The sequence below is a fragment of the Chenopodium album genome, chromosome 15 (genome assembly GCF_948465745.1).
Source record: "Chenopodium album chromosome 15, dcCheAlbu1.1, whole genome shotgun sequence".
NCBI lineage: Eukaryota > Viridiplantae > Streptophyta > Magnoliopsida > Caryophyllales > Amaranthaceae > Chenopodium > Chenopodium album.
In genome coordinates, this window is record NC_137848.1 from 35,742,711 (window position 1) to 35,760,086 (window position 17,376).

The 17,376-nt window shown below is 37.5% G+C and overlaps 1 protein-coding gene across 1 annotated transcript; it reads right to left on the reverse strand.

The window, feature by feature from the left end:
• Positions 1-648: 648 nt before the first annotated feature.
• LOC145581102 (uncharacterized) lies at positions 649-1,272 on the reverse strand. The gene has a single exon (XM_081638168.1). It carries the CDS (start codon positions 1,270-1,272, stop codon positions 649-651), a length of 624 nt encoding a protein of 207 aa, XP_081494294.1.
• Between the last annotated feature and the right edge of the window lie 16,104 nt (positions 1,273-17,376).

Sequence of the window (17,376 nt, forward strand, 5' to 3'; positions counted from 1 at the left end):
CTTTTAGAGGCAACCGAGCTGCTATGTTGCAAGCAGCATTACTTTCTCTTTTCAGGCGGCTGTCGCATCTCATATTTTGGTGGCTGAGTAGCATTGCTGCAAGCCACCTTATTGTTATTCGTATTTGACATTTCAGCTTAACAATATAGACATACTTAACAATAATTGGCAAGAATTTCAATAAAAATGCTTGACTTTTCATAAATAATGTCAAATTTTACATTGTTTGTAGCCATATGACTTAATTGCATTGTTCGGCCATTAAGGCTTGATTACATTGCTCGGTCGTTCAGGCCTAGTTGAATAAACAACTTTTAGATAGGAAATCCTAAACATGATATTTTTTCAGGTTGTCCGTATTCCATGTACGAGGAATAGGATGGCCATTTAAGGCTTCGAGACGGTAAGTACTATCCCGCACTTCTTCTTTGATTCGGTAGGGCCCTTCTAAATTTGGGGTTAGCTTTCCATCTTCGTTGGTTCGGCCTACCGCTTTCATCTTTCTAAAGACCAGATCCCCCATTTTCACAGTCGCTTAGACACTTTGCGATTATATGCCCTCGTCATTCTTCGACGATAGTTTTCGTGCCTAAGTGCCGCATTGCCCCTAACTTTTGGAAGAAAGTCCGAGGCGGTCTTCATGGCCTCCTAATTGGCCGATTCATCATATAACATTACCTGGAGAGTACGCTCGTACATCTCAATTGGGAGCACGACTTCAGCGCCATAAACCAGAAAAAATGGGGTTTCCCCTATTGAACTTTTCGCAGTCGTACGAATTAACCAAAACTCATTGACCAACTCATCTGCCCATAGGCCACATGCTTTCTCAAGCATGCACTGAATGCCGTTGGAGATAAGCATGTTGTAAGCTTCAACTTGGTCGTTGGCGTATGGGTGTCCGACCGAGGCAAAACAGTGAGCGATGCCATGGTCACTTAGCCAATTTTTGAGTTGGCCAACTTCAAATTGGGGTCCAATGTCGAATACCATTGATTCTAGTACACCATAATGAGTGATGATGTTTTTCCAAATAAAGGCTGACAAATCTGTCCATTTGATTCCTTGAACGGCCTCAGCTTCAACCCACTTTATGAAGTAATCTATAGCTACTAACACGTACCGCCTCTGTCTGGATGCAGGAGTATAGGGCCCCAAGATATCCATGCCCCATTTTGCAAAGGGGATTGGAATACTTATGGCCGACAAGCTATTTTCCGGGCGGTGGATGAGGATTGCAAATCTCTGGCACTTATCACATTTTTTCACCATTTCCATGGCGTCCGAATTCATACTCGGTCAGTAATACCCCAGTTGGGTAACTTTCTCAGCTAGGGCTTGTCCGCTAATATGCGATCCGCATTGTCCTTGATGGAGGTCGTCAAGCACATCATGCCCCCTTTTCGACGTGATGCATTTCAAGTATGGTTTAACAAAAGCTTTTTTGAACAATTCCCCGTCTTTCATTTCAAACTTGGTTGCCCTCCTCTTCATCAGCCACCCCTCTTTTGGGTTGTCCGGGAATGTTCCATCCTACAAATAGGAGATCACTCCGTCCATCCAGGTAGAGCTTCTATCAATAATTTGCACAGGCTCGACATCAATACTCCTCTTTTATTTGACTTCCCAAAACACTGATCTGGGAGTATCACATGATGTCGAGGAAGCTAGTTTGGAGAATGCGTCTACCTGGTGATTCTCCAACCGGAAAACTTGATGTTGTAGGATTTGTGTCTTCGTCATGTGTAATTACTAGATATATAAATGGATCAAATTATGGAGATAATTAAGTTCATACATTTGGGTCGTCGTTATATTATAGCTAGAGGTACTAACGGTCTTTGAGCTAGTAAAATAGGCCAAAGCCTAATTGGGCGGATCCTATAAGGTCACGCAAAGGGCCTAGATCAAGCATGAGAGGACGAGGCCCATGATAGGCCTCATCCTCTTTAGTGGCCGACCATGTAGTGGCCTCATCCTCATCCTCTAACCTAGTTTAATTATAACATGATTATAAGTAGACTAGGTGCATAGGTAATTTAGACCTAACATTTTTACTATTAAGTTGAAACCCTAATTAGCAAACACGAAACCAACTTCTCTTAAACTCCTCTCTCTCTCATGGAACTCTCTCTCCTCCTCGGCGCCAGTGTGGTGGTTCGTGGTGGTGGTGGTTCATGTTGGTCGGTTTAAACTAATATAGGTGGTGATCGTGGTTTTCCTCTTTCACTCTACCAATCTAGTGTTGGTGGACGGCTCGTTCAAATCTGGTGGACTTAGTAGAGGAGCAACGCTTGGGGCTCTATTCTCTCCTGGATTTGCCAGTCGAATTGCTTCATGGAGATCACGCTTTAAAGGTATGATTTGTGTCTTGTCTGTTTTGCATGTGATCTTGGGATTGGTGCTAGTGAATACGATTCATGTATTTCCGCATATAGTACCTATAAATCCCTATAGTGGTATCAGTTAGCCTCTTGCATGAACACGCTTAATGATAATAATACAATTATTTGAAGTCCATGTTCTTAATTTTATAATCAATTAAGAGGGAGATATTAATTTAATTATGGTTTAATTATTATATTTAATGCGATTAAATTTTTTGAATTGATTAAATGTGATTTAATTATGCTCAAATAGCCATGAAGAGGACCGAAATTATGCCCTATAATACTCAAAAATTTCGAACCCTAACCCTAATTTATTCGAAAAATTCGAACCATATAAGGCTTAAAAATTTGATTTTTGATGCTTGTTTTGGTTGATTTCATTTTAAATATGTTTCATAAGTTTAATTGGACTGATTTATGCATAAAAAAGGTTTTGGTTGGCCTTGGCTGGCTGCGCACGGTGGCATGCATCCACGGAAGTGCTGCTGCCACATGCTGCCCTTGCGGCAGTGTTTGGTGTCATGGCAGCCAGCCACTGTGGCTAGCTTCGGTTAGCCAACCACGGTTGTCGGCGTGGGTGGCGCACGGTTTTCAAAAAAAAAATATTTTGTTTTTAAAATAATTTTGGATGAGATTTGTTAGGATATTCAGAGCATATTCCAAAAGGATAATAATTGATTTAAATAATGTGATTATCCCATAATTAGATTAGGATATAATTGATTATAAAATTATTTGATTGGCTAGTAATTAGGATAGAATCTCCTAAAGTTGTTAGGATAATCATGGAAGATTAGATATGATTTATCTTTCTAGATTAAAATAAGATTGATGCTATCTCATGCCTAAATTAACATGTATGATGTTTTACAAACGGTCATGAATAATATACGATATTATCTAATTATGATTTAAAATATTAGATATTTTAGGAACTGTGTTGCCTTAATTATGAACATTCGATGTTGTAGTTTAGACAAGCATTTTGAGTGATTTATTATATGGCATTTTATATAATATATGATATTATGTTGCTATATATAGACTAGTATGGCCCATAGATTCTAAATACGATCTACGCATCGTGATGTATTTTTGTAATCTAAATACGGTCTGCGAACCGTTAAGTATTTTTGTAATTTTTATTTAAAGTAAATAGATTAGTTATTTAAATAGTTTAGTCTAAGGAATCCCATGAAGTGAAGGCCCAAAGGAGCAAGGTGGATGGAGATCCATGATGGTTCACGTGGGAGTATTTTCATTTCTAGTTTTCTTAAGACTAAGGGGCCATACTATGTCTTTTTTTATTGCATTAGTAGATTATGCATGTTAGATTTTTTTATGTTGATTGATGATGCGCTAGAATTCACTAAATAAACACAACATAATAAATCTAGATCCCAGTATTATTGATATTGCTTTTCCAATTAGATACCCAACAATCCTTCGATGGGTCAGCCTCAGCAGAGTGTCGCTTGTTATCTTGGGTAATTTGGGGTAGATCACGTTCTACGTATTTAATTGGTTGTGCTCAACAAGGTTACCTAAAGAGTTTAGAGCCTTGAAGCAAAGAGTAATAATTAAACATGTGATGGTTAATTATTCAACCAAAAGTTACAAGAGTTGTAATCAATAAAGAGTTACTCACTTTGAAAATGTAATGCTTGATGGTAGGGTCTTAGTCCGGTCAACTATGACACAAATAAAGGGTCTTGGAATCACTTAAAATTCAATAGGAATCAATTAATATTAAATAAAGTGCTTTAAAGTTACCAATTTAATTTGTTTATGGCACTTTAATTTTAATTAAACATATTTATTAAACTTTGCCTTATTTTGACATAGATGGGTAACCGTAACAATGACAACAACATTTACAATCTACGACCATTCCTTGAGAAGGATAGGTTAACAGGAGAAAACTTTTCCACTTGGGAAAGGATGCTAAGGCTTGTTCTGAAATCAGAGGGTAGAGAGGATGTCATTGACACCCCATTGCCGGGACCTTTGGTAGAAGATGCTACTGCAGCAGAGGTCCATAAGCGCAAGGAAGCACTAGACAGGGTTGTGCCTATCATTTGCTTAATGATTGCTACTATGGAGCCTAGTTTTCAAAAGCGTTTTGAGGACCAAGATGCATATACTATCATGCAAGAACTCAAAGCTTTGTTTAAGAAACAGGCTAGAGTTGAGAGGTACGAGCTCCATCGAGAGATTTTGTATTGTAAGATGGAGAAGGGTACCATACTTCATGATCATGTTTTCAAAATGATCGGACTTATTAAAAATATGGAAAAACTGGGGCACCCATTCAGTGATGAGATGGCAACAGACATCATTCTCCACTCAATTCTAGAAACTTTTAACCAATTTATCATGAACTTTAACATGACGGATGCTACAAAGACTTTGAATGAGTTGCATGCTATGTTGGTTAGTGCTGAGAAGTAAATCCCTAAGGAACCTAAGAAAGAGGTTCTTATGGTTCAAAAGGGAAAGAGGTTCAAGAAAAAGGGGCAAAAGGCTGAGGGCAAGGACAAGAAAGTTGCCAAGGCTCCTAAAAAGCCTAAGGCGACTCCAAAGGCCAAGGCTGGAGATGAAATTGAATGCTTTAAGTGCAAGAAGAAGGGGCATTGGAGCACAATTGCCTCAAATATCTTGAGTTCCTCAAGAAAAATGGAGTATCCTAAAAGGAATGGTGTCCTTCAAACAAGTGTATTATTTCGATAGAGGGTTCGGACTATTAGAAAGCTAATTATTTAGTACATTCAAGTGATCGGAATGCCTAGGTGGAAGCTGCTTCCTATAAGTAATATTAATGTATAATTAATTATACAACTTAATCTTGATTGAACCCTTCGGGTCACACCCAAGCAACTAACGATCCGACACGAAGAATTAATTCAGAAAGAATTAATGAGTCGCTCGAGTAATATCAATCAGACGTCGGAAATTGAGCTAGGAGCGTCGAGATCGAGCGTTGCAAGTCGAGTCAAATTAATGAAAGACGAGACGGTGAAATCAATAGTTAATCAACAATTTATTAAAATACCCCTAGCATCAGAAAACCCGGAGCAAACTGAATGCTAGGGGCGAGTGAGGCTAGCATGCGCACCGCACCAAGCCAAGGGTGTTGGGTGCGCATGGCAGCTGGTGCGTGGCTAGCTAGGCTAGCAGCACCACCGCACACAAGTGCACAGCAGCCCGCATAGCATGCATGGCTTGTTGTGCGTGTGTGCGTGATGGCGCGCAGGCCAGCATGTGTGTGGTGCGCCATAGTGCGCCCAGTAGCAAGCAGAAAGAAAGCTTGCTAGGCTGGCGCGCAAACGTGCTCGCTGCTTGGCCAAGGCAGCATCCCACTCGCAACATTGCTAGCACGAGGCAGCAGCCCAGCCTAGTACAAGGCCGCCAGCTGGGCGTGCCTTGGTGCCCAAGGCTAGGGCGCCACGTGACAGCTTTTGAGAGTGCCAGTTTAGGGATCTATGGGGAGTAAGGATTTGGTCCCCCTCTCCTTGTGGTCCTCGCCTAACCTCTCCTTATGTAATTGCCACTTGTTGATTAATTAGTTGTTTGCTATTTTCTTTTATTTTTAATTTAAAAATAAAAAGGGAAAATTGATTTTACCAACTCTCCCACATTGATGGGAGAGTGGATTTCTCACTTGAGTTTCCCTATAAATATCTCACTTGGGAATTGGGAAAACTCACTTGAGTAAGAGCTCAAAAAGGCATTTCCACTTGAGAGAAAACCTTTAAGCTCATTAATTACTCGAGTAGTGTTCTGGTCTGACTTGGTTAACCTCCAAGTAAGAGACCGGTCAGGGTCGTGTTGTGGGTGGATATCGTCGGAGGCTGTTGCACTTGTGAGGCTTAGCTTTCTCAAGTAAGAGCTCCGTTAGTCGAGCGAAGCATGCATCAAGGGTAATTTCGTCTTTTCTCTAATCTTGTTTTTTTATGTCTTTTGGTTATATTAATTGTGAGTTTTTCCTTGGCCTTGGGTTTTATTTCCGCCGTGAGTTAGACTCATCGAAACCTAACACATCCACCTCAGGTATTATGTAATAAACATTTTAACTTTCACTTAGGTATGTGATACCAAGTTGTAGTGTTTAACATTATTAATGTTGTGCATTGCATGGACGTGAAGCTTGAAGGTGCACTAGAATTGTTCGAGTGGCCTGAGAAAGCTTCATAGTTTTATTTCAAAATTTTTATGATGATTTAGACATATTTCCAGTTTTGATGAAACAATATTTCAGTTTTTGTTTGAGATACTGATTGGTTTACTTGGGATGGACAAATGTTGATCCATGACAAAGGTAATAAATTGTTTTCATTTTTTTGCTAGATATGAGTTAATTTTGTTTTATGACATTGATATAAGTGGATCACAAAAGCAAAATTAGATGATTTAAATTAAACTTGCTTATAACAAAGTAAGGTTAGGTCACATAGACCATTTGCACATCCAAAGTTACAATTGGATGGACTCTTATTCTTATTTGATTGAGAATCACTTGATAATTAAAAGTCATGCTTAATAAGGTAAGATTACCACGTCGCCTTTTAGTTGAAAGGGTGAAGGAACTAATGACCTCTTGGAACTCATACATATGATGTGTGTAGACCAATAAGTTCAAAGTTAGCAAAGAGATTTAACTATTTTATTGCTTTTACTAACGATTTAAGTAAATATGTACATAATTACTAAATGAAGTAGAGCTTGGAATTGTTGAAATGTTCAAGAATTCACGAATGAAGTGTGAAATCAGTTTGAGATGAATAATTAACACCATGATATGATTGTTGTGATAAATATTTAACTCAAAATAATTGATCATCTAAAGGGAATTGTTGAATTAATTCACAATCCAGAAACACTACAATTAAAAATGTGTGTTAGAAAGAAGGAATCAAACTTTGCTTGCCATGGTTCGATCCTAGATTAGCTTAAATGATTTAAAAATATCATATTTAGGATATATATTAGAACAACAATTGCGAATATACTAAACAAAAACTCAACCAAAGCAATTGAAAAGACGTCATAAGAGTTATGAATCGGAAAAGTTCCAAAAGTTGTCTTTTCTAAACAGGATTAAGGGTTATGAAATCGATGTAAAATGTTTACAAAGATGACATAATAAACCTTAAATCAAGTAAATAGTTCTTCGTGGGTTTTCCCATGGAAACTAAGAGATATTATTCCTACAATCGTGTAGATAACAAAGTGTTTGTTGCTCGCGACAGTGTCTTTATAAAAAGAAATCTTTTCCTAGAAAGCCAAGTGGGAGTAAAGTTAGAGCTCCATGAAGAGATTCAAGACGAGCTATAAATGGATGTGGATAACACCACATCAGAGATGAGGGCGCATGAAATCATCTTATTTGATAAATCATGTGTCGAAGCAAGCTAATTCAACTAGCGAGGCTTCTATCGTCCCATATGAATGAAAGGCTTCAAAGAGTTAAAGAGAATAATTCAATTGTTGCTCATACCTATCATAGGTTACTTAGGATCAAAACAAACAGTTTGTTGAAATTTTGAGAAAAGGTGGATTTTCCTATTGGAATGGTTAGAACCCATACCCTACAAGCAAGCTTTGGGTAAGTGCCAACTCAAGAAGTGGCTTGAGGACATGAAATGTAGAATGGACTCCATGTCTATAAAGATGTGTTATTCCATGATAGTCTTACAAATGGGGTCAAACCTATTAGTTGCGTAAGCCTATTTAGATTCTTCTAGTGATTGCTGATTTTCGATTATGAAGTTTAGCATTGGATATCAAAATCACCTACTTAAAATGTTCTTGATGGTGGATATGTATATGATACAACCTAAGGGTTTTGAAATCCATAAATCATAGAAAGTTTTGCAAACTTCAAAAATTCATTTATGGATTGAAGTAAGCATGAGGGAGTTGGAACATTCGTTTGAAGAGATAATTAAACAATTTTATTTACTCAAAGAAAAAAAAGGCATCTAGTAGAGAGAAGAAGTTTAGCGGGAGCAATTGGTCTTCTTAGTCTTGTATGTAGATGACATACAGTTCATGTGAAATGACATATCAATGCTTGAATCAGTCAAGTAATGGTTAAGGAGTTGTTACTATATCAGAGACTTAGGAGATGTTAAGTACATATTGGGAATCAAGATCCACGAAATGAATCTTGAAGAATGATTGGACTAAATCAAGAGACTTATGTTGATAAGGTTCTTGACAAGTTAAAGATGCAAGACTCTAATAGAGGATATCTTCCCATGTCTCATGGTATTACGCTTAGTAAAACTCAGTGCCTTCAAAAGCTAGTAGAGTTGAGTCGTATAGATAATGTACCTTATGCTTTTGAAAAAAGGTCCATTATATGTGCCATGATATGTACAAAGAAAGATGTTACATATGACTTAAGTATGTGTAGCAGGTTATAAGCAAATTTAGGATAAGCATACTAAAAGTTACTAAGAACAAATCCTTGAGTACTTGTGAAGGACTAAAGCAATGTTTCTAGTTTATGGTGGAAAAAGTGAACAAGTTGTCAAAATGTTATACAGATGCAAATTTTCCAAACAAACAAGATGATTTTAGATGTTGATCTGGATACATTTTGTGTCTAAATGGAGAAGGACATTAAGCTTGTAAAGTTCAAAGCATAACACTGTTGCATACTCAATGTCAGAATATGACTATTTAGCTACAATAAGAGTAGTTAAAGAGGAAGTTTGGATTGAATTTTCCTGTGACTAGAAGGGTGTTGTAGACACCCAAATGTGTCTCCCCAAAACCAAACCCAGTGATGAGTACTTTTCACGTCATTTGATTATCGAACAAAGTGAAAGTGTGAAAAGCCTTGTAATGTGTTAGTTTTTAATAAAAATCTTTCTTTCTGTTTTTGAAAATATTTCTTTTCTTGCTCTATTTATGAAAATAGCCAGTCTAATTTAGTTTGGCCCATGATAAGGGTTCAATAATGGTGTAGTTGGATGGGGCTTGAAAAGAAATTTCCAACAATATATTAGAAGCCCAATTCCGATGAATAATGAGGAAGTTATGGCCAAAATACTAAAATGGGCTCAAACTGGATTTTACCTACGGCCCAATGATCATGCGGAGGGTCCAAAGGTTTAATCCCATTCCTAAACTAATTAGGATTTATTAGAAGCTTCTATAAGTTTCTAATAGATTTTAATTATCCTTTTTTGAAAAGATAAGATCAAAGAATTCGAAATTGAATAAAACTTCTCTTTTTGAGAGTCCTTGTTCTGTGCGAAATGAAAGATGTTCCAGATATTATTTTTTCCCTCATAATTTTATCCAAATCTTATATGGTTGGATAGATCTTGAAATTATCTTTCCAATGATATATTATAATATTAATTTCGAGCTATAACAGAAACGATATGAAAGAAATACGAAACTCTATCCGAAACTGACACCGTCCCACTATTTCAGCCATATCTTTTATATACAAAATATTTTAATCTAATTCAAATTGGGTTAGAAATTAGACTTTGAGAGCTTTCCAACAACATATTATACGACTTATTTGGACTTTTGGATCAAAAGATATGATAAAAACAAAATCCGCAAAAAACTGTCCCAGCGCGAAACGACAACTTTGTCGCCAAACGACAGAGTCTGTCGCCATGTGTGATCCCAGCGCGAAACGACAACTTTGCCGCCTAACGACAGGAGCCAATTCTATTCCGATTCGAATTCTAACTCTTTTCTATCGTTTTTGGACTATTTTCTCTATAAATAGGGATCGTATTTCCTAGTTTTTATTCATTCACAATCACCAACAACCATCTAATTCTATTCTTCTCTCTCTAAAAGCTAGAATCTTATTCTTTCTCCCTCTTTCTAATCCCTTCTACACCTTTTTAAAAAATACAAAATTCCACATTCACAAGTTCTAGACACACCTAGCCAAGTTCGAAGTCGCCTTCACCCTAGACGTGAAAGGTTGATAATTTTTTAGGGTTTGGTCCCATATCCCTATTTCAATTAATTAATTGTTTAATTTAGTATATTAATTCCTAGTATCATGTTAGGATGCCTTTATAGCTTCCTAGTATCATGTTAGGATGCTTTTATTGCTTTTTAGTGTCATGTTAAGGATGTTTCCTATTTCTTTCTTTATATCATGTTAGTACCATGTTAGGGCTAAATATTTGATCTTTAATGTTTAGTGACATGCTAAGATTTGTTTTTAATCTTGTTAGTATCATGCCTTGAATCTTGCTAATATTATTATGCTTTGGTGAGATTGAGAATATTATTATGATGATGATTGTTGTTGTTATGTTGCTTGATTATATATTGTTGTTATTGCTTAATCACGCCCTCTCTTGTAGGATTAAAGGGAATTTGTACTTGTAATCACGCTTAATAAGATAATTAATAATCTTGTTTAGGATAATATGATTATAATTCAAGTGATCGCCAATAATAGTTTTGTTTGCAAATTAATATTCAACCAACATAGATTAAACAGGTTTAGGATTAACCTAATGATTGTATGTTAGTCAGAAAGCGCACATGAATATGAGAAGAATAAAGTAGAGGCCTAGTATTAGGGCAGGTTCAATCTCTTTTAGGTTGGATTTGTACCTTCATCCCCGAATATCCAGTCATGGTTCTAGACCACTATGGAGTTAGCGATCTCATGGATCGTGAAGGGGTGTAACCTTCACCCTTTGAACGGTTTACAAGTTCCTAAAACTTGTTGGCAACTTCTTTTGCTCTAGCTTCCTTCCCTTTGGACGCCACCATGCTTAAGTGTATGATCACAGTGGGGCTCAAGTGTGGCATGCTTGAAATATTCCCTACAGTTTTTTGGCGACTCCACTAGGAAGGATTTCTATTTTAATTCCTAAAATTTATTTTGGCAATAATTTAGAATGAGTGGATGAGACTCAAAACGTTCTAAGTATTCATGTGCGTAATTTTGATTGACATTATTGACATATGCATAAAAAAGGTCCGCATTCGAAAGACCATCCGTAATGCGTCAAAAACATAGGATTTTTACACGTAGGAAATTTGGGAAATATCTTTCACAACTAGGATCGAAAAAACGCTACGAAAAATCGGAAAATTCAAAGAACAGAAAGCTGCTGAGGCATGTAGGAACCGGCGCCGAGAAAATAGAGCCAGCGCCGTGCAATAGCTTTGTCGCTGCACGACAGTAATGTCGTTTAGCGACAGAGCTATCTTTTGGCCTTTGTTGTCTCGCGCCATGTTCTTCCAATACCGAGCCAGAAATCTACCTTCTTTGTTTCGACCGATTCTAGTACTGTTCACTCGGTTCTACTTCCTGATTGAGTTTTTCTTACCTTTCTAAACCCATATGTGTTCTACATATGGACATAACCCTCTGGGAATTCGCACTCCATCTACGCAATCGAACGCTCATGGCAACGAAGGGTACATCCGAGTTCGTTGAATTCACCAAACCATGGAAGCGAGTTTAACTCGCGGGGTCCCATCCACTCGCGTCAACCCTTCCAAAGGTAAGGCTTCCGCGCGTTGCATCTGGACTCATAACCATGGACCCTCTTTGACTAACCCATATCCTTGAACTTTAGAGAACTAGAGCCATGGTTAGGTTTCAAACTCATTGCATCATATTGTGACTATTTGACTACTTGTGCATACTTACATGTGACTAAACTAACCGCTTGATTTGACTTGTAATTATGAATATGCTTAAATAAACTAACCAAGGACTAAAAGACTTTGCTTAATTAATTAATTTGAGCTAATAAATATGTCTAAAACCGAGTCATAATCTTTTTGAGTCAACCTGTATTTTTATTCCCGTATATTGCACAAGCATCAACTTGTTTTGGTCATAGCCGGAGTTCTAAGAATATTTAGGAGTAGTACGACCTATGGATCCGTAGCCTCAAGTCGTATCTTTCATTTGGCGTTGGTTTCGTCCAATTCAGAGTCCCTAGTTAAGAAGTTATGACTAAAATACTACAGCCTGTCCAGTTTAGTGCACATACGTGAAGTCCTAACTTGGTCTTTGTTTGAGTCTAGTCACATAGTCATGACACGAGTCTTGAAAATATAACTTAAACTCACTAGTCTTAGCACACACTTTGTGTATATGTCACTATGACCATGTCTTAGGCTCATGCATGAGTCGTTCTTTCCGTCATTTGAATTGGGGATCCACTTTATTCCTAAATTCTTCCACATCTCTCTATCTACATCATCTTTCCATTTTCCACATGCTTGCTCCATACATATCATTCCCCTTATTCTTCCATACTCTTTCCTATCTATGCATGTTGAATCGAGTTCAAATCAAATAATTAATAATAAACATCCATGACTTCCCTTTCCACAGTACTTGATCAAGGAGAGAAGGGCGTTTAATCAAAGACAATACTTTTGTTCAAGTCTCCCTTTTTGATAAACTGATTCGTCAAAAGAGAAAGGCTAAGAGGATAATGGCAACTCAAGAAGAAGTCAATCAACTTAGGCAAGACTTGGCTAATGTAACTGAAATGATGAAGATTATGGCTCTTCAAGTCAATGACACTGCGAGACAGCTACAAATGCAACGAATGGAGGAAAGCTTGAACCAGCTCTCCAATGACTACAAGTTCCAGGGCATTAGCTCACTAGGGATCTCGACGGACAAGGAGTTTTTTCCGCAGAAGTTCAATGACAATGACATCCCTTGGTTTAAACCTACTGACAATCCTTATTTTCACTTAAGACCTTTCGAAACCATAATGAACATTAAGGGGATTGATAGGAAAGTCTTTCACTCTTTGTTTTCTTTATCTCTTGAAACCGTTTATCAACAATGGTTCTTTTCTCTTGATAAAGAGAAGATCTCTACTTGGGATGGAATAGTAAACGCTTTCATTGATAGATACAAATGTAACATTAAAGTTGAAACTGGCCATAGACAACTTGAGATGCTAAAGCAAAAAGAGAACGAAGGGTTCACCTTTTTCTTCAACAAGTTGAGGGAGACTTCCACTAATATGGTCGAGGTTCCTACTGAAAAGGAGTGTAAGGATGTTCATCAAGAACCTTCAAGAAAAGTATTCAAAGCATTTGAAATATCAGCACAATTTGAATACTTTCAAGGCCGTCTATGACATAGGTATTGAAATCGAAGATGACCTTGCAAAGCAAAAAGCTACTAATAATAGTAACAACAGTGGCTGGAATGGGAAAAAGAGCGACAATCCTTCTTCTTCCGAAAACACCCACTCTAGTAACAATGTTAGGACCTTTGACCTTAATGAAATCTTAGCCATGGATAATTAAGGACCTAGAAAGAAACTAAGAAAGGAATTCACTCTTATTGGGATTAGCTATGATACTGCTTTCGATCGACTCCATGCCAAGGGACTCATTTCTTCCATTGGACCTATTCAAGATCCCCCACCTGAGAAGAGGTTGCCTAGTTGGGACCCAAATATACACTGCAAGTACCATCAAGGTAGGGGTCATACTACCGAGAGCTGTTGGAAGCTAAAAGAGGTCATCTAATATCTAATTGATAATAACAAGCTTCCCATATCTCTAAATGGCAAGAAGACTGGGTGATGATAAAACAAAAGACACGAGGCGAGCTTCAACGACAAGATTTCGTGACCTCTTTTTCTATTTTCTTTTATCCTTTGTTTCCCCAATATATCTAGCATAGGTATCTTTTATTTTCCTTAGATTTTATTTTTTTTCCTTCTAATAGACTTTATTTTTAGGATTTTTCCTTTTAATAAAATGAGCATTTCTTTTTCTTGTATATGATCATTGCATTGCATCAAAAAAAAAAAAATTCATGCCGAACTAAGCACAAGGTATACCCTTGATTTGAGGCACCTATTATAACCATATCATATCACTTTTACCTTTCAAGTACATAATCCTTTCTTGACAAGCAACTTTGAGCCTCATTTAAGATAGACCTTTCTTTTTTCAACCCACGTCTACCTAACCTTAGGATGATGTGCAATTTATGCAATTTCAAAAGCTTTGACATAAAGGGCAACTGTTCCAATGTCTTTGACATAAACATATCTTTGATATGAACACGTCTCAGATTGTGTCTCTTGTCGAGTGCTCGGTACCGTGCCTAAGAAACATGAATGCCAAGTGAGTGATAGACCGCATGATCGGGATTGCCCACACTTATTTTTCCAGATTTAGTAGCGAGAGAAAGTAGAGAGAGAAGCTTAAGATTACTTTATTGTACTTGAATTTGATCTTTGATTTCAACTTGGTCTTGGATTTCTTCTTCTCATCAATGAAAGTTTGAGAGATTTCTTTCCTTTGAATTTACTTCTATTGCAATTTCCTTTAATTTTTGGATGTTTGATTTGAATTTCATTCTTTGCTTAGAATTTGTTGAGTGATTGAATTCCTTCTTGATTAAACTTGAAATAAATATGATTTTGATTGAATTTATTTTGTTGTTCATTTTCACCATGATTAGTGAGTAGATTAGTTGCTAGGGAGAAGGGGAAGCATGCTAGATTGATGATTTTTGCTAGTTGATGATCCTTGATTGATTGAATTGTTGTAATTAAATTGGTTGACATGGTTGTGCATGTGATTAATTAGACTAGGAGTGATCAACCTATAAGATTAATCTAGATTGCATTGCAAATTTCAATGACATGAACTCTTGCTTTGAGAATTACTTTAATTGATTGTATTTGATTGTGATTTTCCTAGTTAGCCATTCATAGTGAACCCTAGCTTGGCTTATAGGAGATAGCTCTTGAATTCCTTTGGTTGCAACTATTGTTTGTCCTTTGCAATGTTTGAATTGATTGAGTGATCCTTCAATTAATATAATCATTGAGCTTGCATGTGGAACCTATATCCCTAGTGTCGAGTATATTGAATTTCTCGATTTATCTAGTTTTCTCGATACCTTAGTTACCAACCATTTCTTCCTAAAATCTTCGAAGTAGCTTGACCTAGGCTATAGCTTGCACCTACTCATTCCCTTGGGTTCGACCCTTGACTTACCATATACTCGTATTAGGTTGGTCAAGTGTTTATAAATTTTCTTTGGCTCTAGGAAAGGGTAGAAAACGACCTACTTTTCCTTGCGCCAGTCAATCACTTGGATATGCCTGAATGATGCATGATCGAATTATTGACCTACTTTGAAGTTCAAATATAGAGCTTCCGGATATATTAGTGGATTCCTTTGACATGAGTGGGGCACTGATTCTATTCAAAGATTAATTTAACTGTGGTATATTCAAACGTCATCCGTAACTAGAGATTATAAAGGATGTTTCCTAGTTACTTCAAAAAATGAGTGGGAGCTTTGTTGCTACAAGATTGGATTGAGTCTACCTATTAAATTAGGGACTGTGTCATGGCCGCTTGAAGAGGGAGAATTCAGAAAATACGTGGCCGCGTTCAAGTGCATTATAATCATTTGGTTTTTTAATTCAAACTCAGATTTCAAGAAACAATTTCTGGATTAATATGATCTCGACATGTGCTGCAATCATATCAACAAATTGACACACATCGGCTTAAGGAATTTAAATATTTCACACTTGTCTCAAACAAGTGGGAGATTGAAGGATTTATGGCTTCGTCATGTGCAATTACTAGATATATATAAATGGATCAAATTATGGAGATAACTAATTTCGTACATTTGGGTCATTGATATACCATAGCTAGAGGTACTAACGAACTTTAGGATAGTAAAATAGGCCAAAGCCCAATTAGAAGGATCCTATAAGGTCACACAAAGGACCTAGATCGAGCATGAGAGGATGAGGCCCATGATGGGCCTCATCCCCTATAGTGGCCGGCCATGTAGAGGGTTTAGAGTGGTTTCGGACTTTCTAAACTAGTCTAATTATAATATGATTATAAGTAGACTAGGTGCCTAGGTAATTTAAACAGAACAGTTTTACTGTTAAGTTGAAACCCTAATTAGCAAACACGAAACCAGCTTCTCTCAAACTTGTCTCTCTCCCACGGCACTCTCTCTCCTCCTTGGTGCTAGTGTGGTTGTTCGTGCTGGTCGGTTTAGTCCATTAAAGGTGGTGATCGCGGTTTTCCTCCTGCACTCGACCAATCTAGTATTGGTGGATGACTCGTTCGAATCTCGTGGACTAAGTAGAGGAGCAACGCTTGGGCTCTATTCTCTCCTGATTTTCCAGTCGAATTGCTTCGTAGAGATCACGCTTCAAAGGTATGGTTATATGTCTTGTGTGTTATGCATGTGATCTTGGGATTGGAGTTAATGGATACGATTCATGTTTTTCCTCATATAGTACCTATAAACTCCTACAGCTGTAGCTTGAAATGTTCTAGGCTCTCGGCCTCTTCCTTCACCATCTCAAGATACTTCATCACAGCCGGCTCGCTGGCTTCGTAATCTCCATTTACTTGGCTAACTATTAGCTGAGAGTCCGAAATAGCATCAATTTTTGTTGCCCTAGCCGCCTTACACATTATAAGGTAGGTTAGAAGGGCTTCATACTTGGCCTCATTATTGGAGGCTTGAAACTGAAATCTCAATGCATGCTCAAACTTGTCTTCTTCTGGAGATTGACAAATGATACCAGCGCCTCATCTGGTCGCTGTTCCACTTCCATCCACAAAAACTTTCCAGGTCTAATCCCTTGCCGGTTGTATCATTTCAGCCTAAAAATCAACGAAAGCTTGCCCCTTGATTGCTTTTCAGGGTTCAAACGTGATATCAAACCTATCAATTTTAAGGCTCATTTAAGCATTCGACCATTGGCCTCCAATGTTGTGAACGGCTTCTTCAGCTGTTGGTCCGTGTTGACCACAATTGAATGAGCAAGGAAGTATGGTCGTAGCTTTTTCAATGCCATGAACAATTCCATCCCAAATTTTTTGATGGGTGGGTACCTCAGCTCGGCATTGTGCAAGACATGGCTTATGAAATACATGGGGATCTGATGGCTGTCCCTCTCAACAAGAAGGACAACACTTAAAGAGTGATATG

Excerpts from the sequence above, each read along its gene's own strand:
- LOC145581102 (XM_081638168.1), bottom strand. The coding sequence starts at position 1,272 with ATGGTGAAAAAATGTGATAAGTGCCAGAGATTTGCAATCCTCATCCAC.